This window comes from Vanessa atalanta, chromosome 18, assembly GCF_905147765.1.
Source record: "Vanessa atalanta chromosome 18, ilVanAtal1.2, whole genome shotgun sequence".
NCBI classification, from domain to species: Eukaryota; Metazoa; Arthropoda; class Insecta; order Lepidoptera; family Nymphalidae; genus Vanessa; species Vanessa atalanta.
The window spans coordinates 3,393,594-3,415,984 of NC_061888.1; the positions used below are offsets into that span (position 1 = coordinate 3,393,594).

Sequence of the window (22,391 nt, forward strand, 5' to 3'; positions counted from 1 at the left end):
GAGCCTGCATAAAGTTTTTTGTTTTTATATTTATTTTGGATATAATTTACTCGTAAATATAGGTACTGACTGAATAATCTGTGGTCATATATACACACACAAACCTTCATACAATACACATATAATAATATAATTCGACCCCTAGCAAACTTTGAGTCACTTATTCCTGCTCCACAAATGACAGTTACACTCGTCTTTTCAAAGCATTTTAGTATCAAAACGAGCCATGGCATAATTTAAAATAAAATTTAAACAAAAGAATAATATAAACCGTACGTAACGCTTACGCAAACGAGCACACACACATGAGTTTTGTATTATTTACTTATTCATGCAAACCAGATTGCCTTTACGCACACATGTGAAGTTTTAACTTTTTTATTTCGTTTAGCGCTTTTTATTTTCCACTGTACAAACGACATTGTTGTAGTAAAAGTGAAAATGTAGGACATTGTCATAACGACTACAGTAACGTAGCGCGTGCGGAATAAGCAGAACTATTATATTATTTGTTTGTAAAGGCTAAGAGAGAAAATAATTACATATAAATGTATGGGCTTCGCAGTCTACACGAAAACATGAATACGTTTGAAAGGAATATTGTTCTATTAAATTTTATACCCAGAACAGGATCGTGAAATGCCAGGAAATGATATGACAATTTCAATTAATTAAAACTTTCAAAACAAGCGTGTTGTAAGTCGATGTTACGATTGTACGAGTGAGATACTAACTTCGTTCAGAAAAACACTGCAAGATAGAGTAGTGACGCTTATTCATTTAAGAAATCATAATTATATCACATTATTTTTTTTATAATGTTCCTAATACCAAACTAGCCTAAACAATGTTTAGAAGTCAAGTCAGTGTCCCTATAGAAGTAATTTGGCTCAAATCGAATTCTGTTATTGAAATCATACAACACAAAATAGTAATAGTATAAAAAAATAGAACTTTAAAAAACCCAGGTAAAGATGTTAGTTGACATGATTTATGACGACTGTTCCCGTTATCACGCAGCGTAGTTCAACGTTTCCGAAAGAGTTAATTATAATTTAAAAAAAAATGAATATGTATATGAAATTATACATTTGAATGCGTGCATACTTATGTGTATGTGTGTGTTTAAATTGTAATTTTACTCTTGTTATACAATAACTAAAAAAACTTAGTTTGTTAGACAATAATTAACAAAAAATTACATCTGTTGTTGGTTCACTGATGAATAGTACGTAAAAAAAACACGAAGATGAGCTAACGATATCAAAAAATTTAAAAGGGAATACAAAAAAAAGGCTTAAAGGAAAGCGCTCTCGTCTGCAATTACGAATAAACGGACGACGCTGTGCAGGAAACATTGCGGTACACGAAAATAAAATCAAAAGCGAAGTAAAGAGGCTTATGTAAGCGGCGAGCCTGTACAACCAGGGAACTTGAATAGGTAGAAGTTTAACGGTCAATTTTGGCGAATAAGCACTTATAGCTGAGATTTTCTTCTGATTTATTTCAAAATTGCGGTGATTTCGTTTTGTGAATGGTGGAATTTTTATATATTGATAGTGCATATGGTCGTTTTCGTATTAACGAAATCGACTATAGCTCGAACTTCAAGAAACTATTCGTTTTGCTTGCGTATAGTAGAATTCTATACGAGACGTCATTTAGAAAGTACTATTAAGTTGTTTGTGTATGAATATGTGTATGAAGACTCAATGTAATAATAAAATGTAAGCGTCATTGTTTAGAATGTAGATTTTTTATTAATGACGTATATGAATAAAATTCATTTTATTTAATGTAATGTGAACATAATAACATAATACTCGTATATTATAGAAGTCAACGTTGTAAGATCTGCATTTTTATTTCTGAGAATTCCTGTCTAAAGAATGGAATTAACTTTAAAATTGTATAAAATGATACTGGTTCGTCGAAAGAGGATGGAGGTAAGGTAGGTTTTGTGGAGTGGACTATGCACGGACCAGTTACCGACAATTATTGATGTTTGGTATACCGACAAACATTGAGAAATATCAATAATAATTTAGCTTACACAGGACGTTCTTTATTTAGAAAGTAATTATAGGTATGGCCTGTCATCATCCTCCTGCCCTTATTCCAATTTCACTTGGGGCCGGCGCATCATGTCTTCTTCTTCCATACTTCTCTGACGGACGTCATCTCACAAGTAACATTCTTTCTAATCATATCGTCTTTCACAGAATCCATCCATCGTTTTTTGGGTCGTCCCCTACCTCTATATCCATTCACATCCATTCTCAAAACCTTTCTCACAACATGGTCCTCATTCCTCCGCATTATATGGCCATACCAAGACAGCCGGTTTCCAGATAGCTTCTCGGTTACCGGTACCATTTTCACTTCCTCTTATGTACTCATTCCTTACTCTATCCATTCGCGTAACACCACACATAGTTATGGTCTGTATACATTTAAAACCAGTAATCAAAATAAGATTGTACCTATTATTTATGACTTTAAATTGCCCAAAAAAACACCTTTTTTATAATACAATTATGCGTTTTGCAAAAAATTCTGACGTTCTGGAATATTTTGAGTATTTTTTTAGTTGAAAACATCCAGACAGCATTTTTGTGTCAGATCTGTGTAATTTATAATATTGTGCTCTCATTAGAGTATAGAGTACAAGACTTAAAGGACAATACACACAGTTGTAGAACTTATGATAGTAAATGTGATTACTTACAATGAAGTGGACTAAGGGGGTATCTACTTTCGAAATGAATTCATAAACATAAGAACATAACTTACCTTGCACCTCGTTCTCAAGGCACATGTGTAAAGAGCTCTAAGAACTTAAATGAACTTAAAACTAGACGAGCAATTTATGCGAGAGTACGACCGTTATAATATTTTAATGTAGGGAACTTTTAAAGTTTTAAAGAGATCAAATGGCAATTACTCTGTGAAAAGCTACTTGTATTACTGAAATAAGTATTTTTTTTTTATAATATAGGTAGGCAGAAGAGCGAATAGGCGAACTGATGTTAAATGGTCACCACCGCCCATAGACAATGGCGCTGTAAGAAATATTAACCATTCCCCACACCGCCAATGCGCCACCAACCTTTGTTTCTTGATACACTGGCTCACTCACCTTTCAAGCTGGAACACAACAATTCTAGGTACTGCTGTTTGGTGGTAGAATATCTGATGAGTGGGTGGTACCTACCCAGACGGGCTAGCACAAAGCCCTACCACCAAGAAATATATATCATAATCCTATTTGGCACAAAATCTAATAAAACGCTGGATAGTAGCGGAAAAATTGCGAGAAAATATATATAAACGTATAATAATATATACTCATTACAGTTAGCTACTAAATGTTTCAAATTTAAACAATGTATCAGACATCTTCCTACATACTTAGCTTTGTAAACTAACTTCCAAGTTTTACCTTAAGTAGGGAAACCATTTCTGCAAAAACAAGAAGGACATTCCTGAGATTTTATTAATATTTATTAACGATTTTATAACCAATGTATTTTATAACCAATTTTTATAAAAATGTTTTTTCCCGAGTTTTACGGTTGGTCATACTGTGCTAGGTATCAAATGTAGTACATGTCCTTCCTCGGGGTTCAATCTAACTACAAACTAAATTTCATCAAATTCGGTTCAGTAGTTTGGCCGTGTAGTATATATATATATATATATATACATATAGACGAGTAGAGACGTGTTTACAAAATACATACATATTATATAAATACTGTAGTTTTAGATGTTAAAAAAGAGTAACTACTGAGTTTCTTGCCGGTTCTTCGCGGTAGAATCTACATTCCGAACTGGTAGCTTTACTTAATATAGTATGTTAAATGACGATTCAAAAGTGCTTGTAAAATCCTACTTGAATAAAGTATATTTTGATTTTGAAAAGTATTTAACGGGACAGTATTTATTGTTTTATGCTTAAAATTAAATCGCTTTGAATCGATTCGGTTAATACTGAAAACGCCAAAGCCACACGACCGAATAAAAGACTAAAAATGTAGTTCTAAAATATATCCTATTTACACTTTTATAAGATTTAAAATGGAATACGCAGTTTTGTAGCTTAAGATCAATTTCGAGTACTCGTTTGTACAAATCAACCTACCGTGGTGAAGATGTCTCGATATCATATGAAATGTTTGACATAGTCGACTTTTACAATTTATCCGTAAACATTGCTTTTTAAAATTCATTTTAATTGTTTGCAATTTCTCATTTGTGTATTTTTATTTAAATAGGCAAAATAGTAATAAATATAGTGAGAAGCGGATTTTTTTTCGTGCTTCCAACAGGAGCACAATAGTATTAAGTATTGCTGTTTGATATTTGCTAGAATATCTGATAAGACTACTTAAGCAAGAATAGTGCCTGAGACTACTTAAGCAGCTTTGCAATTCGTTTTTCGCCTTCTTATTTTGCTTTTCACGACCCCCCACCCCTCCCCATAAATAACCAGCTCTGTAACGAAGTCTATTCAACAATTCAAGCAATTGAAAAAACATTAAAAAAAATCTACCGTTTTAAAAGGATTTGAATAATGTGTCCGTAAAAGCACAGACGAAGAGAATCCCTAATCTTAGGTAAATGTGTATGTACGTCGAGCGTTCTGCCTCAACCTAAATTAAACTTTACCGACTTTAAAAATAAAAGAGACTTGTTTACTGTTCGCTAATACCGTTGAAAGCATCCGAATTTCCAATCGTAGTTTATTCTAAATGGAATTCACAAAGTCGAAGCAGGGAAACTTCTATTAGAAGAACATCTTAAGAGTTAATTTCGTTTATTCGTAAAAATTAAAAGACAACAACGACGAATGTTGTATAATTATATTAATTGTATTTATATTCTTTAAGAAAAGTAAAGCGGCATTTTTTTTTTTATGTCATAAGGTGGCAAACGAGCAGGAGGCTCACCTGATGGAAAGTGACTACCACCGTCCATGGACATCTGCAACACCGGGGGGCTTGCAGGTGCGTTGCCGGCCTTTCAGCAAAGAGTACGCTCTTTTCTTGAAGGTTCCCAAGTCGTATCGGTTCGGAAAAACCGCCGGCGAAAGCTGGTTCCACAGAGTGGTTGTGCGAGGCAGAAAATGTCTTAAAAATCGCGCTGTTGTGGATTTTCGGACATCTAGGTGGTGCGGGTGATATTTAAATACGGCACGAAGTTATTTCTTTAGGAGTTTAGGTGTCGTTAAATAATTGTCTAGTTTTCTCTTTGTAAGTACGAGAAGTGAATATACATTTTATTTAGGAAACACTCAAATATAAATGTCTCTGAAGTAAGTAAGTCCTAAGTACATGAAAAGTGAGTCCTACTTGTCCTGTTTTGAAACTGTCATCTCCGTTTTAGCTTCAAATGTGTTTTTTGAATATTTAAAGAGAACTATTTGGCAGTCGCGGATTCATTCATATTGTAAGCGTCTTACCTTGAACTGCAAGTTTGCATCATATCAAATTTCGTTAAATTAATAATGTATAATATAATTTCAGTCAATTGGTCGCGAAAAAGCAACTTACAGACAGGATTACTTTCGAATTTATAATCTTAGTATAGATTTACTACTATCTACAAAAGATTTGACTTCACTGGTCGTTAACCAATAGCAGAAGTTTTAGATGGCGTGATGTTAACTCGACCAATGATAACGAGGGTCTGCAGTAATTACATACAGAGTCTATGCGACCTTCAAGGACGAAGTTCAAGGCCATGACTTTGCCCTTATACGATAAAATCCATGTACACAAAGTCGCCATTATAATTTTATTAATTATAACATCTAAGATATTTCGTTATCTATCATGAATAGTCTCTCTGTTATTTCTTATGTCACTTTTAATATTTCGTTAAATAGGTTTTACTTTAAATAAAGAAATCTCATCAAAAAACCAGTAAACATGTGTACTATGAAAAAAAAAATATTGATTTGATGTCTTTTGGCTACTTGATTGATTTTGATGCGGCTTTAACACCTCCAAAAGTCCTACAAACTCAACTAAAAAACAATATTGGACGTAATTAAATAAACTACTCTATGTAAGCCCGCAGAAAACCGTAGTATGTTGCTAGTGCTTTATAAAAGGTATGTTTAATTGTTGGTAAAACCATCTGGAAGCTTTATCACTGGACATGCACTTTCATTTTACGAGGAAAATAAATCCATACATACTCTGTTCCTATAAAGGAACAAATTATTAGGTATAATGAAACGCAGGAGTGAATATAAAATTAGTTAGTTCAAGGCTAGCTCATTCTGTTTATATCAGAAAAAAACACTTTGATTGATTGATACTTGGCAATAATATTGAAGTTAATTTTGAGGAAACTGAACCAAGAAATGTAGGTAATGTAAATTATTTGAGCGATCAGTCATTCGATTACATTTTTAACTTATCCGTTTCATAAATACAAATCATTTGCATAAAATACATTGGTAAAGAAGGAATATTATTCGATACAAAATTATATTGATGAATAAAAAGCGTAGAGTTAATTCTTGTTGACTTCCAGGCAGGATATATAACATACATATATAATTGTATTTAACTAACATGACTGTAATTTTAGATGTTGAAAAAGAGTAACTACTGAGCGTCTTGCCGGTTCTTCTCGATATAATCTACATTCCGAACCGGTGGTAGCTATACTTAATATAGTTTGTTAAATGACGATTCAAAAGTGCTTGTAAAAGCCTAATTGAATAAAGTATATTTTGATTTTGATTTCTTTGATGGTAAGAAAATATTGTTTTTTTTTTTAAATTCGTTTCCATTACGATTTTAGCGTCTAATGGTTTCGACTGCAAATGACTGACAACATATAAAATATACAACAATTCGTTACAAATCTTTAAAATTAATATCAATAACTAATCGAAACGGAAATAGAAGGCAAATAATTATACTTATAGTGGAATTTACTCCAGCCCCTTTGGTAACGACGGTACTGTATCCTCTGTCAGCCTCCTCTTCATTCTCTGTACCCTGACACCTTCAAGATGATAATATCCTGCAGAGGCAGGTTAGTTGAGATGTTACGGAGATATGTGCAGGTGACGATTACGTGACGCCCCAAAATAAGGAAGTCCTAGACACATATAATATGTGAAATATGTAAAAAAAATCTCGATTAAAAAAATGCCAAATAAAAAAATGAGCTGATCTTCATTACTTTAAACTTTCTCGCAACTATAGATATAATAATAATTAAACAATTCATTATTAAAATACTTGACTATAATGTTAAAATAATATAGAGCGGAAAATTAACTTAAAAAAACTTTATCGATTAATTTATTGCTTGAAACCAATCACTAAATTACATAAATGGACGAGATACGGAGAATAATGTTAAATATAACCCTCGATTTATTTACACTGTAAAGACTGAGATCGTAATAAGTTGGAAAGCTCAACTTATGATAATAACACTTATTCACTACTGCTGTGTTCGAATCGAAATAAATTCGTTGCTTATGTTATTTCTTATGTAATATATAATATGTTTGACATACAAAATTATGTTAATTATTTGAAAGTATGAAGTTAGAGCAATATTAAATATGGTAACTAAAATGCTGCTTCCGTTTTTTTTTTATTTTTTTTTTTGATGTATTAAATTTTTTATAGGTTATTGCATTACTATACATACGGCATAAATATAGAGTTAGATGTTTATGAAAGCTTTGTAACCTCTTCCTCGATGCTCGTGAATATAGAGTTCCATTTGAAATGACTTCATTATTTTATTTGTCGTTAATTAATTTATTTCAGTATTTACTTTGATGTTTAAACAGAAGCAACTTTGGTAGAGCAACATCCCAGTTAATACATACGTACAAGTTCAATGTTCACTCAACCATACATAATGCACGAGCTTTAAAAATAAAACGAGTTTGGATGGAAACAGTATAACTGTTTGAAATAGTTTCAATTGAATTTTATTTAAACTTTGAAATTTAAACAACAGAAATTACAATGCACTAAGCTCGGCTAAGTACAAACAACATTGTTCGGTACAACGTCATATATTTCTACTTAACATCAGACGTCGTCAAATAAAACAATATTAGTCACTCTATTACGAAAAAGGTAATTTAATTATGATTTAATCAGATGTTATTCAATTCAATTAAGATTTAATCAGTAAGCAGTCGATATTGATTCTGTATAAAGGTGCGTAGGTATTAGAGGCTTTTTGGAGTTGATCCGCTTCTCTACGCGCGGCACGCGTTCAAAGCTGCTCAAACGCTCACGATCCTCTTGAATGCAAGCGCTTGCGGCGATTCCTTTTTTCTCATATTAAAGCATTGAATCAAACATGTGTTACTTTTTGTGCTTACTTTCAAAATTATTTTTTTTTTTAAAGAAAAATATAAGTGGTGAGTGGGTAGACTATAAAAAACTTATCAGTTACGATATAGTATTAGAGAAACACATTTGAATGTGATTATTTCAATATTATCGGATGCGTAGGGAGATGTCTGCATTTCAGCTGCAGCTTCACCCTAAGCAGCTGATTCATAGATACCACTGATAGGCTAAGGTCTACTCTCTTTGTGAGCAGAACATATCGGATAGAAAAAAACATATACGGTTTAAAAAAAATTAACTCGTCATGGCGTTCTTAAAACATTTATTATATTTTTATCATCCATCCACCAATGCAAAATATTTAGGATTTGGAATTTAATATTATCATAATTATTTAATATTTATATAGTGTGTACTCGCTCTTAAGTATAAGACACCCTAAGTTGATTTGTAATTAAAGCTATATCGCTTAATCGATCAATTTGTAGTTACCCAAACGTGCGACACTATTTATACACATGACATATTTGTCGTCCGTGGATTCGGTCTCATTTTAAGGGTTATTAGACAAAGAGGTTCTGCTGTGAAAGAGAAACCGACAAAGTTATTAGCTTATTCATTTAAAATTTGCTCTAAAATATTAAACGTACTTTACCAACCATGTATAACAAACATATTCTGCCAAAATCATTGGCATTTCTATTGGATTTTGGCAGAGTCTCAGAGTTTTGTTAGTGTTTATTTTGCATTAAAAATTTAGCAACTTGCAAGATTCAAGAGCGATAAGTATCTAGTTGGCGAAACAACTTTAGAGTTATGTGAATGTATGCACAAGTTTGAACGCTTCGCCCGTATCAGCCCATATTGAACTTTCGAGCTTTTAAAACAAAACAAATTTGTTTACAGTCCGCTAACACCGTTTGAATTTTCCATAGGATTTTGTTTGAGACGTACGTTACGCTCTCTATATTGTTAGCGTGGACATTGTTTTAGGAAATACACTTGGAGCTTTTTCGATTTATCTGAATATATAGAACTATATCGAGGCTAAGTTTATAACTTGGAGAGATTTATTACAGTACAATTATACCAGATACGACTGTTAAAGTTTTACTTAGTGTTAGGGCTTTGTTCAAGCTCTGTTTAGTACTGTTATATTCTAGGGTGTGTGCACCAGGGCAATTGCAGGCGAAAGGGATATATTTAGATAAGATATAGGATATAACAACTTTATTTTAATTTGATGATACTAATTACGACTGTTAAAGTTTTACTTAGTGTTAAGGTTAGGTTAGGTTAGGTTACGGAACATGAAATAGCTAACATATTTATTTGAGGCAAGAAGACTGCAATGTCAAATGTTTAAATGTTAATGTTGATTTCATGAAATGTATTTTTATTTATTTTAAGAAGGCAGATTTTCGTTGTCACCTTTTGCCGAAGTGAAGGCACTTTAAGAGGTATAAACAATTACTCACGCCGTCAATGCGCTGTCAAAAAGTTTGCCTGAAATGTTTTGTTGAATTATTGAATTATATTCAAACCGCTATACAGTCTTGTTGTTTGTGATGTTGGAAACACTCATCTAGAAGGGCCGAGGGAACAGTTTGCGTTATATACCAACCGTATTAAATCTGAATCTAAAGTCCGTACAAATAAAGATTATGAAAAAGTTATAACTTCGGAGTATATGGCATAACACAGAACTTTTGCGTGTTCATATATTGTGTAGGCCGAAGTACTTTTTGTACATACGACCACTGGTACGAGTTCGCGTTATGTAATCGGATCACGTTGTTTCAAACACATACTGCTTAGTACTAACCATTTGCAATTCAGAGTGTGTCTAAATACTAGTAACGATAGGGCTGTGCAATTATGTAATCGATTTAATTTAGTACGAATATCGATTTCCTTTCAAATTTATTAGCTGCACTATAGGTAAAACTTAATCTAATGTTATAAATATATAATATAGATTTTTTTATACACCCCGCCTAACATCCGCACAAAGCATAATGTCATTAAAATGTCTGGTGATATTGTTCAGTATAGGACTATTATAAGACATTCTCAATAAAAAATATGATTGTATTTACGTTTGTCCTTTAAGCGTTTCTTAACAAATCACCCTATTGTGGTGCTACTTTGTTAAGTTATTTTGCGTAAGCCTGAGAAGATTCTTCGTCCAAAAATAATCTTTATCGAGATGTTTGTACTTCGATGTAAACGTATTATGAGAACCCGGGACGAATAGCTACTAAATAAATAAAAAGAACAAACACGGTCATAATATATATAATTTATATATTAATAGATATAAAGCTCATGAGATTGATCTTTGTAAACAATATGTCAACTACAGATCCGGCTCCGTTTAATATATAATATTATATTATTTAGTTAATTATATCCAGTAAGAAAACAATAAATAGACTTAAATAAAATATCTTTTTCTATATGAACAGAGATGGGCCAACGGATAAACCATTGTATCTTTAACGAAGACCAAGAGTCCAAAGCCGGATAAACCACAATGTTTTTGCATGTGAAATTTGTGTTCATAATTCATCTCGTTCCACTACAGAAAATATCTTGCAGGGAATTAAACATTTAACAGAACAGCCTGCTAGAGTAAAGCTCCTAACTTTTTCCGTTAAAAGGTGTAAAGCCACTTATCAGTATCGTGATTTAAAACTAACTAAACTAAACAACAATTCAAATTTCTTTTAAAAAACATTGTAAACAAAAACAAAACACGCTTGTAATCAATGTAAATATGTTAGGGTATTATAATCCGTACAGTAACTTCTGTAAACTAATTTGAGTGGGTAGGTTTACGTATAACAGCTTGGGTGCGAATACCACAAACAAGAAAAGTTTCAATTCAGATAATTAGTGAAGTTGTTTATGATTAAAATACAAATCGTATTCAATTTTGAATTTGGAACAAATTCGATTGTTATATTGTTTATTATGATTTCAATTTTGAATTTGGAACAAATTTGATTGTTATATTGTATTCATTTAATAAAATTAACCGGAAAGATTCGTCTCCTATCCTTGTATTGAAAAGTATTTTACAATTTTCGCTTTGCCGCAATTCATTTGTACATGTACATTTACTTCTAAAATTAAGCTCAAATCAAATTAAAATATACTTTATTCAAGTAGGCCTTTACAAGCACTTTTGAATCGTCATTTAACAAACTATTTACTATTTTTAACCGATAGAATCGGCAAGAAACTCAGTAGTTTTCACTTACTCTTTTTCAACATATAAAAATACAGTTATGTTAGTTAAATATAATTATATATGTATGTTATGTCTCCTGCCTGGAAGTTGCGCTTTTTTATTCTCTATATCTTGTGTCGAATAATATGCCTTTTTTAAAAATGACTTGAATTTATGAAACGGCAAAGTTAAAAATGTCTGCGGAATTTTATTATTTAAGATACTCAAAAATAAAATTATCGTTTACAAAAATTAAACTCTTCTAGACAAGCAGGTTCCCACTGGACCATCTCGGCTCATATACTTATTGTTGTCTCTTATCGTTCTATAAAACTAGTTTTCGGCTTTATCCTATTGTCGTAGGTTTTAGTGATAAAAATGTAGCCTGTGCCCTTTTCTTGGGTTCAAGCTTTTTTGTACCAAATTGAAGTAAATTCGGTTTAGTGGTTTACCCATGACGGAAAGAGTTACTTTCGCATTTAGTAAATAATAATTTTAAACTCCTAATGCTAGTGGATACACAATAAACAAATGAATAACGAGAATCGATAAATGTTTTTGTGTTAAACGATTCACTTTAAACCGACTGTAAAGCAATAACGTTTCTTTGGTTAGCTTAAGCACTTGAGTACGTTGTAGCACATTGTAGAGCACGAATGAGTACAATCCAGTGAACGCAAGAGTGCTAGAAGCACTTTGTATTGTACAAAATGGATAATGTTTTTATTTATGTTAAGTGATCTAATAAGCATGCTTGTTTTAGCATTGTATACGTAGGCTTTGAGTTTTTTTCTAAATTTCAAACTTTTGTTACAAATAATAATAAAAATAAAATTAATTGACAACATCACATACATCACTCTGATCCCAATGTAAGCAGCTAAAGCACTTGTGTTATGGAAAATCAGAAGTAACGACGGTACCACAAACACTCAGACACACTACTCGACCACGGAGTAATAAAATTTTCCTTTATAATAGATAATATTACTTGTAATTTAAATCACGCTTATGTTTTTATTGCATTAAATGTATGTATTTAAGTCGTCCCCTTTAAGATCAATTGAAGTTAGTTGGGCGTAGAGCTTTGTGCAAGTTTGTCTTGGTAGGTAAAACCCACTAATTATATATTCTTCTGACAATTAGTAATACTTAGTATTGTTGTTATCCAGATTGACGTTTGAATAAACCAGTAATTGTAGGCACAAGAGACTCAGAGATCTCGGTTCCCAAGTTTGCTGGCGATTTGGAAATGAAAATAAGGCAATTTTTTACATTGCTAATATCAATAGGCAGGCAACTTACCATCAGGCGCAGGCCTGTTCACCTACCAATATTATAAAACAAACAAATACCTACACTCAACAGTTCAAGTTACTATGGTTTATTTCTGTATTATTCGGTGTAGTATTAAATAGTTAAATCAAACACTTAATCAGTATAATTTCGAATATTATTGAGATATTATAGTTTAGAAGATCAGTCTAAGTACTACACGATGTGTTGAAATGGGTACTCAAAGGCGACATTGTTCGCTTTTCAAACAAATAAGATTACCAAATGCTTAATTTAATAAACCGAAATATTAAATATTTATCATTCAATTATCGTTCTACCAGTCGTTCTTTTTAACTCACTACGGTCATAGTCTTCAACAGAACGTGATGTGAATAACAATTAGTTCAGTTCCATAATTCGATATTTAAATATTCAAACATCAATTGGATTAAATCCGCAATTAAAATATGTTATTGTTAGACGAAGAATTGATGTCAAATTAATTATACGAATATATCTTGTTATTAAAAATGTCATATTATTTATTTAAGTGGTTTTTTTTTTCATGGAGAATCAATATGTTTAACATCACATTGATATTTAATATTATTATAAAAGTGAAAGTTTAAGTAACTGATGTTTTAATTAGAACAATGGATATATTTGTAATTCCTTGACATTTGATATAAATAACGTTAATATTTGAATTAGCATTTTTTTTTGCTTACTCTAAATGAAAACTCCTGAACTGACTTTTGAATAATATGAACCTTGCGTCAGAAGTCACATCCCTCCAGAACAATTTAAGATTTTTTTTTTTAATAAAATTTAAGAAAGAATAATGTCATTAAGAAGTACGTAAATACGTGATATTAGTTATAGATATCGTGCAAAAAATTATAATTGAGTTTATATGAATAGTATAATAAAGTACATTTATTTGAGTAATCTTACAAAATGCATTGTAAATAAATACTTCCTCAATTAAATATATAATCTGTGCAACAGTGCCGATTGAACATGCTGCGCTGAGTGTTTTCGATTTAAGCCAGATTTAATACGTGAAAGCCGGAATCAACCTAACCAATGAAACATCCCTAGTATTCAAGAATTATTCACATAGGTAAGTATGATTAGGGAAGGTGAAATATAGGTAATAACAATTGATTTTTTAAATTTCGAATATAAAATCTAAATTAATAATTTACATCAAATTTTACACACGTTGCGCCCAACGATGTTTTGCTTGTGAAAAAGTAATTTATTCGTATGAAGACGTTGTTTAAAGCTGTAACGTGATAAACAGGTATATAAAATTCAATCTTGCCACGTCAATAGTCTAAATTTAATAAAACCATGAAGGTCAACTTCTTATATAAAAATATTATATACAAAAACCGTCTACAAAAGGCGCTGCACCTTCTGTTTAAGTAATTTATTCAATTAGACATAACAAAAAGTCGTCTTTTTATTTATTGTAACGTTATGACGTTCTTTTTTTTTGTAATCCTATCGAAGGTTTTGCGAACGCTAAATAGGAAAAATGACGTTACGAAGTGAATCACTGGTACCACGCCAAGACAATGTTGGGCACAAAGGCCGTTGAACTAGACTATTTCCCGCCTTCTTCCGGGCGATTCTTTCAAAGGATATTACCATTTTACAAGGTATTTCTATTGTTTCTGTGATAGCTCCTTCCTGTCGGATCAGTTGAGGATTGTAGCGGCTTAATAAAGGAAAGCTGTTTTCATTTAGATTTTTAATGATCGAAATATAATGATTTTAAGTAAGGCTTGTAAATTTTTCGTTGAGAGTTATGATGATAACCAACTTCAACTACGATATACCTCTTATATTACCCAAGTGTGTGCACAAACACACGTGTAATCTATTATCTCACACTCATAGTCCGATAGGATGGCAAATTTGACACGGATGAATAAAGTACAGGTGCCAGACCAAGCGGCTTTATGCGCTTTACGAAGCAAGATATTGCACAATTATGTCAACACACATCCAACATCAAGACTCCGGGGTGCTACTGAAAAAAAATCGTCCGAAAAACCCAAAGACTTTTTCTCGACTCGGCCTGAGGTTGAGTTACAGAATTAGTGATGAAAGTTTATTTACACCCATCAGCTATCGCCAAACGGCAATACTCAGTATCGTTGTGTTCTAATTTGAAGGGTGAGTGAGCCTGTGTAACTAGGCACAAGGGACATTAAATTTTAGATTTGTGATTTTAATAGTTCCTACAGTGGGCAGTGGTGACCACTTACCATCCTACCATCATAGTCCGCCTACCTGTATGACATAAAATAAAATTACGTACTCAAATGTAAGGTTTTAATAGATGAATTTGTTAAAATTATTTTATATTCCGCATAACATATAAGACGTTGCAGATTATTAAAATATTTAAAAAATGTTTATTAATAAATTAAGTTAATTTTGACACTATCAATTAATGTTTCGATTATTGGATATTCATTTGACTAAATCTGCGATAGCCAATCAGAAGCGTTGGCCAATCACATCAACTACTGTATCGTAGTTGAGCATGGCGGGCTAACGACGGGCACTCTGGCTTGAGCAATCATTGAGGACATAGCTCCAAAGTTAAATAATATATAACAATTATTGAAAGTATTTACAGTGTTTAATGTAACTGTTTTAAGATCCCTTTACAAAGTTTACATCTGTATTCTGGTTTCTTTATTTCTTATATATAGTTTTCACATTCAAGTTTTTGTTTTCAATTACAAGATCCATCTTTTTAAGTATATTATTTTTTTCAAAAGCATTGATTATGTACATACATATTCGTATATATAGTAAAATAGTAGTATACAAAAATATAATACTCATAGTTGACAGTTGCTGATAAGCAAAAATCTAAAACGAATATAAATAAACACATTCTAAAGGTTAAATTAATTTAAAACCAAAATGGCGGAAAAAGAAGCATATTTAGATTGTTTAACAATACAATTAACAATTAAAATGAAACAATAACATTAAAAAGTGTAATGCAATTCTCTAAGTGTATTTAACTAAGTTATATTATTAATTTAAGCAAACAACTCGAATGATTCTTATTACTCACAATTTAAATAATAAAAATGGCGATCGCGCTGAGATTTTGCGTCGTTAGCTTGATAACAATGTTAAGTTTCAGCGACTATAAGAAACTTGCTATGCGTTTGTTTTGAATAATGATTCGGATTGGCACAATTTCTAAATATCACGATTTTCTTGAACGTCAGTACTTCGTGCGATTTTATTAATCCGGAGGATATAATGTACGGTTCGCTGAATTGAATTATTACGACATCCACAGTCGTATTACTTGTATTTTATTATTTTCGAAATTAAACTGTACAATTATAATTAAATTCTAGGTTCAAAGTGATTTTCTGTTTGAATTTGACATTTTATTTTAATTTCTAAATATGAATGCTTTTATAAATAATATATTTGTATATTTCTTGTCTTGTGTGGAAGATTCGTTTTAGGTATGTATTAATTTAGTAAATAGAATTAATTTTATTTAGGACATTGTACTAACATTCTTTAAAGACATTTTGTCATGCTTAGAAGACGTGAATTTTAACCGATATTTCTGAGTTCAAACCTAGGCGAGCATCACTGATATTTCCCGTTTGGTGGTGACGGAAAACATCGTGCGGTGATGAAAAATCTGCCTTTGGTGTATGAAAATTTGCCATGTGTATCAACCAACTCAATTGCCACAGTGCAAACGTTGATGAATCTTTAGTCTGGCTGTAGCATATTTATAAATGTTATTTTACTTTTAAGAACTTTATTATAAATATTTTTTATTCTGTAAGCGTTGCTTGTTTTTATACAAAATATTTTATAGTTTTCATTACTCATCTTGGTTTGAAAGTAACAAACATATATATACGGTCTATATGGAATTTCTGTGCAAAATTTCATCATGTTAGACCCACTGGCTTAGGCTGTGTATTATTGTACCAGTCAGTAATTTTAAAGATTTATTAAGTAGATTAAAAAGATACGCAACTTGACACTATTGTTTCTGTTCTTCATAAATGCAAATCAGTATAATCATACTGAGCACACTAGCACAGCACTTAAAATGGATTTTTTGAAATGGGGTTGAATATAGGATGAATGTTTGTATGGTAATTCTATTCTCTGTTATAAGTTTAAGAGAGTTGTTAAGGCTTTTTTTTTAATTCATCACTTATTAGGGTAAAATTCAGGATGAATGGAATTGAATTTATTTAAATATCAAATTCGAAATTGGAATGGAATAGAAATTGGTTAACAAAAATTTCTCATACAAAAAGTATCGGTAGGTTTATGTATAATGTTTCCGATGGAATAATACATCGAGTACACGTCTAGTAAATAAATAATATATATATAAATAAGTGCTAAATGTAAATAAATAAGTGCTATCTGTCCTCACGGTTTTAACGTGTGGATTATTTGTGTTCTTCAAATATATGATGCAAGGATACATGAGTGTCTCTCATTATCAATAACAGTACAGATTAAATGACGTTAATTGTTAGTGCACCGCTTTTAGGGTTGTGTTATTATCAATGCTCCCCCCCATGGATAGACTGGAGACTGGACATGACATCCTTAGAGTTTTAGTATATGGCAATCGACCAGAAGGCTCACAAGCCACGCCCCCATTCTCCGCGGAGGGGATGCGTAAATGCCTATTCTAGTTAAAATAAAAAAGGATTGCGTAACCACGAACCTAACACGTAAAGTTACTTAAAAATATTAATTTTAAAAATCGAATCCGAAGTCATTGGCCTTAGCGCGTTCAAGCCTTCTAACTTTCCAGCTTTGTAATATGAAATTAAAAATATAAATTAAAAGGCTGAAGAAAATATAATATGTTCACAATCAAATAAAAGCTATAAAATGTAACGAGTATTTGATTTTGTCGGGTTATAATTAATTGTCTTAAGCTGTTTTCTGGTTGATTGTTTTTATATGAAAGTACGTATTCAATCAACATTTCTATAATTATCTTCTTAATCACGCTCTTAATAAAAAAAAAAAAAAAGTGCGTAGTTTTGGGTAGAAAAAAAAACCTTACCTGCAACCATTTGATTCTTGTGATGTTTTCCTCCGTCACACTGAGCGCCTTCCTCTCCCCCAGCTTATACGATTCATCGTAATACATATACTCCGTAAACGTCAGTCCACTAGTGGTGTACTGCTGCGTGAAGTATATCGATATCGTCCCGTTCACGATATCGTGTTCGATTATCCACCTACACTTAATCGGGACGGGAAAAGGATTGGGGAAGTTGGGAGTTTGGATAATACCAACGGGGCCCTTTAAGAGGCCACCGCAGGTCTGCGGCCCCTGGTGTTCTTTTATCGGGATGTCTTCTTGGGACGAGACGATGTCAGTGATGATGGTTATCAGTGTGATGCTGAGCAACCGCTGCACAGTCAGCCTGAAACAAAGATAATACGTAAGGTAAGAACATAATCGTTTATTTTAGCGGTGGTAAGTGGTGGTAGTGATCACCGCTGCCCACGGAAAATGGTACTGAAAGAAACTTGAACTGTTCCTTACATCGCCAATGCGCCAACAGTCTTGGAATTGAAATGTTATTTCCCTTATGCCTTTACTTTTACTTACGCTCAATCGCCCTTTAAACCGGATTACACCAGTTCTTTCACTTTAACTGTTTGCTGGTATAATAATGAGTTGGTAGTACCTATCCAGGTGGCTTTGCACAAGGCCCTGCGACCAATATGAGCAGTTTAGAATTGTGATATTGACTTATAATAAAGATCTACTAAAATCATGCTATTGATGAATCAGTCTGTAAAAAATGTAGCCTATTTTCAATCAAATATACAAATAAAAAAATACTTTTTTAATATACGGATAATAATTTAGTACATTGATATTTAGACGTTATTCAAATCGACTAATAGATTTATGAATAATTCAATAATATTTGATTATTGTGTCCAGCTTGATTTTGCTATTCATTAAACACAGTATGATATGTTTTCCGACCAGACCCGAGATGGCCCAGAAGTTAGATCACGTAAATATTAACCTAAAATTGCGAGTTCAAATCTAGACAATAGGGACTGATTTTTTTTTGGTTTATTCAATTTTTTCTCGTGCTCTGCTGTGAAAGCAGACATCGTGAGAGAATTTGGTTGTATCTGGTAAAATTCTGCCAAAAGAATAAAAGAAGAAATAGGATTACTCGGTGGAAGGGTTTTGTTCAAACCCATGTGGTTAGGTACCACCCACTCATCAGATATTCTACTGCCAAGCAGCAATACTTAGTATTATTCTGTTCCGGTTTGAAAGGTGAGCCAATGTAACTATAGGCACAAAGGATATAATATTTTACCTCCCAAGGTTGGTGGCGTATAGGTGATGTAAGGTACGTTTAATATTTCCTACATCACTAATGTCCATACCGTGGACGTTTGCCCATCTGCCAACCTATATAAAAAAAAGGAAAATTTACAACTCACTTGTAATGTTGTGAGTTCAAAAAAGAATTATATTAAAATGCACAACGGATTTGTTTAGACTTTCCATTATGAATCCAACTACAGCTAGGGCATTACGCGCATATGTCGTTGGAAACTAGGTCCGGACAATCTAATTTGCTAACGACATTCGGGTCCTTTGGGATAAAAATGGGTCTGAAATACATTCGCAGAAAGTACATTTGTTGCAACGCGCATCTACTTTCAAAATTACAGGAAATGTTGTGGTAATTTTTTTTGAAGATTTTTGGTAGGAGGTATCGAATGATAACAGAAATCCTATTTTATTCCGTGAATAATGAAATCGGTCTTACGGATTAACATTATTTGGATGCGTTAATCCTTAAAATGTTGTAATTAGTGAAGTCGCATAATATCACTTTTTGACATTTCACGATCATATTCTGCGGTGAGTTGCGAGTTTATAAAATATGCCTGAAGGTGCCGAATTTATTAGAAAAATTTCATACGAAATTTTCAGTCGAAAAAGTTTGCTCTAAGGTACAACCTTCATGCAGTGCACATCTCACAAGTCCACTTACATCTCAATTACGAAACCTAGTATATTACGTATCTTGATATGTATAAAATACTAGCGACAGTCACAGCTTCGCCCGGGTGTAATTTTTTAATAGTGAAAACGTTACATTCGTATAATTTATACCTTATAGCACTTAGGACTAATGTCGTTTTCTATTTATAGAATGCAAATAAATTTATTTATTTATTTATTGGAAAAGTTACACCATCAACTTATCACTAAGCACTTAAAATTAATATCTGACTTGGGTAACATACAAAGTGATACGTCTTTAAAGGTGTAAACACCATTGATGATAACTACATTATTTATCAATAGTAAACAGGTAACCTGAGCTTGATGATGAATGTCCTATGTCCCCTAGATGGGGCAGACGGCGTCCACAGATGTCTTCCATCGCGAGCTTACTTGTTTCTTAATGCAAAATAAAATGTGTCCCTCAAGAGACGCATGGCTCCCAAAAACAACAACGGACTAAAATAAATACAAACATTTCCCAATTCTGAAATCTGTATATGCGTCACATACATTGAAGGTAGTAGAGAGCAGTGGTTTGGAGGCGACAATACGTCATAAAGGAGCGTCATATGAGTCGGTTTTACAACCAAAACGCGTCTATAGATTTTTCACACCGAGAAAAATGTATTCTCACAAGATGCATTATTAAGCAAGGCAAGCAACTACTAGTGAACATTCTAGCTGAATCCGCTCGAAATTTATAAAACATTGCCTTTATCACACAAACCGTCACGATCCATTTTACCTATTTTTGATGTATTATTGAATTAAAAAGTAATGTATGTTGTTCTCCGGGACTCAAACAATTCCTTTATCAAATTTCATCTAAATCAGTTTAATTTTTAAACGTAAAGAGGTAACAGACAGAGTTACTTTATACACTTGTATGTAAAAGAAAATTCTCTTTCTTATTTTCTACGCTGAGTAAAATTCTTTCGAGGTGAAAGAATTTTAATAAATAAACAAAAAATAGCTTTATTAAAATGACGACCTTTTGTTGTAAAATTTAATATAGGACAATTATGTTGATAAAGCTTGTCAATACAAAAGTCGTTTACATTTTTGTAATGATTAATTTTGATACAATTTCGTTTATTTCAAAATGCAATTCGATGTCAATGTCTTTAATTTTCAGTAGATTAAATTTGCTTTTAAAATATTTCAGCAAAATATTGTGCATTGAATCTTTTGAAAATTTTAGAGGTTATCTTGATAAAAAAAAATAAAAAAAAATTAATATATTTTCTAAATACAGTTAAACGAAACGGTTTGACAGGTAGTTATTAAAAAAAAAAAAGACTGTTAAAAAAATTAAGTTGAAATCTTAACTAATAAATGCGAGTTAGTTTGTTTGTTACGCTTTTACGTCTTAAATACTCAATCGGTCATCATGATACACGTATACACGTCAGGGATACAGAAAGGAATATAGGGTACTAAATACCTCCCCCTTACACGCGGGATCTTCCGTGGTCGAAACTAGTTCGATTTACGTGAGAAATATATGCGATATTTTTATTTTTTGGAACAAAGTTCTTTTACGCGGCTTAGTAGAATGAACTGTCCGAAATCGTTACGTAAGGAAAAAAGCGTTATGCGTTCAAGCGACCTTCTCTTTCCTATTGCTCCCTGTCTCTTTCTAATAAATAGTGTTTATATAATATTCTTTAATTATTATTTTTGTTATTCACCCGGGATTTTCAAAGGTTATTTCTAGTTTAATTACTCTGAAATATTGTTAATTAATTTTATTATGTCTGTTTTTTAATACTAAGTAGTTCTAATTGGATAACCCACGGCATTTTTTTTAAAGTAAAATAGAAGAACAAAATAAACTTTATAGATAGGGCTAAGAATAACAATACTGTCTGCTCTCGTATAACTACTTAATACATAAGTTTTATAAGAGATGCAACTTATAAAAATACTCTTTTAAAATTTTCTCTTCAGCAGCGTTAGTTAATAAAACATCGTACTAAAATACAATACGGCGCTGGTCATATTTTAATAATAGTATATTTATAACTACGTTTAACTTTAATTAAGTTTGGTATGATGATATGCAATTAAAATAATGTTATGTACTAGTCGCTTGTCCCGACTTTGCCTTAATAAAATAAAAATTATGTTTATTTTTTATTTGTTTTTGTAAAAATAAATATCCTGGAACAAAATACTGTCAACATCTATTAGTTCCAATCTAAACCATGCACTCAAATAATTCAACATATTATTTCAGGAGTTTAGTGACAGACAGATTCAAAATAATTATATATATCATTATTAATGATGTCCTTCCCGATTTCGAACACGGTGGCTACCTCTATTAGAGCCGTCTTTATAAACGCAATGTCATAAGGTAAATAACAATTTCTTAGGTCTCACATAATGTCCATTGTAACTTACTGTGTAAATGGTTAATAATAAT

The 22,391-nt window shown here is 32.0% G+C and overlaps 1 protein-coding gene across 2 annotated transcripts in view; it reads right to left on the reverse strand.

Annotated features, from left to right (window-relative positions):
• The window catches only part of LOC125070732, a 526,502-nt gene that overhangs the window by 195,509 nt on the left and 308,602 nt on the right, over positions 1-22,391 (reverse strand). For both annotated transcript variants that reach the window (XM_047680677.1, XM_047680676.1), the window contains exon 2: positions 17,969-18,335. In XM_047680677.1, the coding sequence (XP_047536633.1) occupies positions 17,969-18,335 (367 nt within the window). The remainder of the gene's footprint in view (positions 1-17,968; positions 18,336-22,391) is intronic.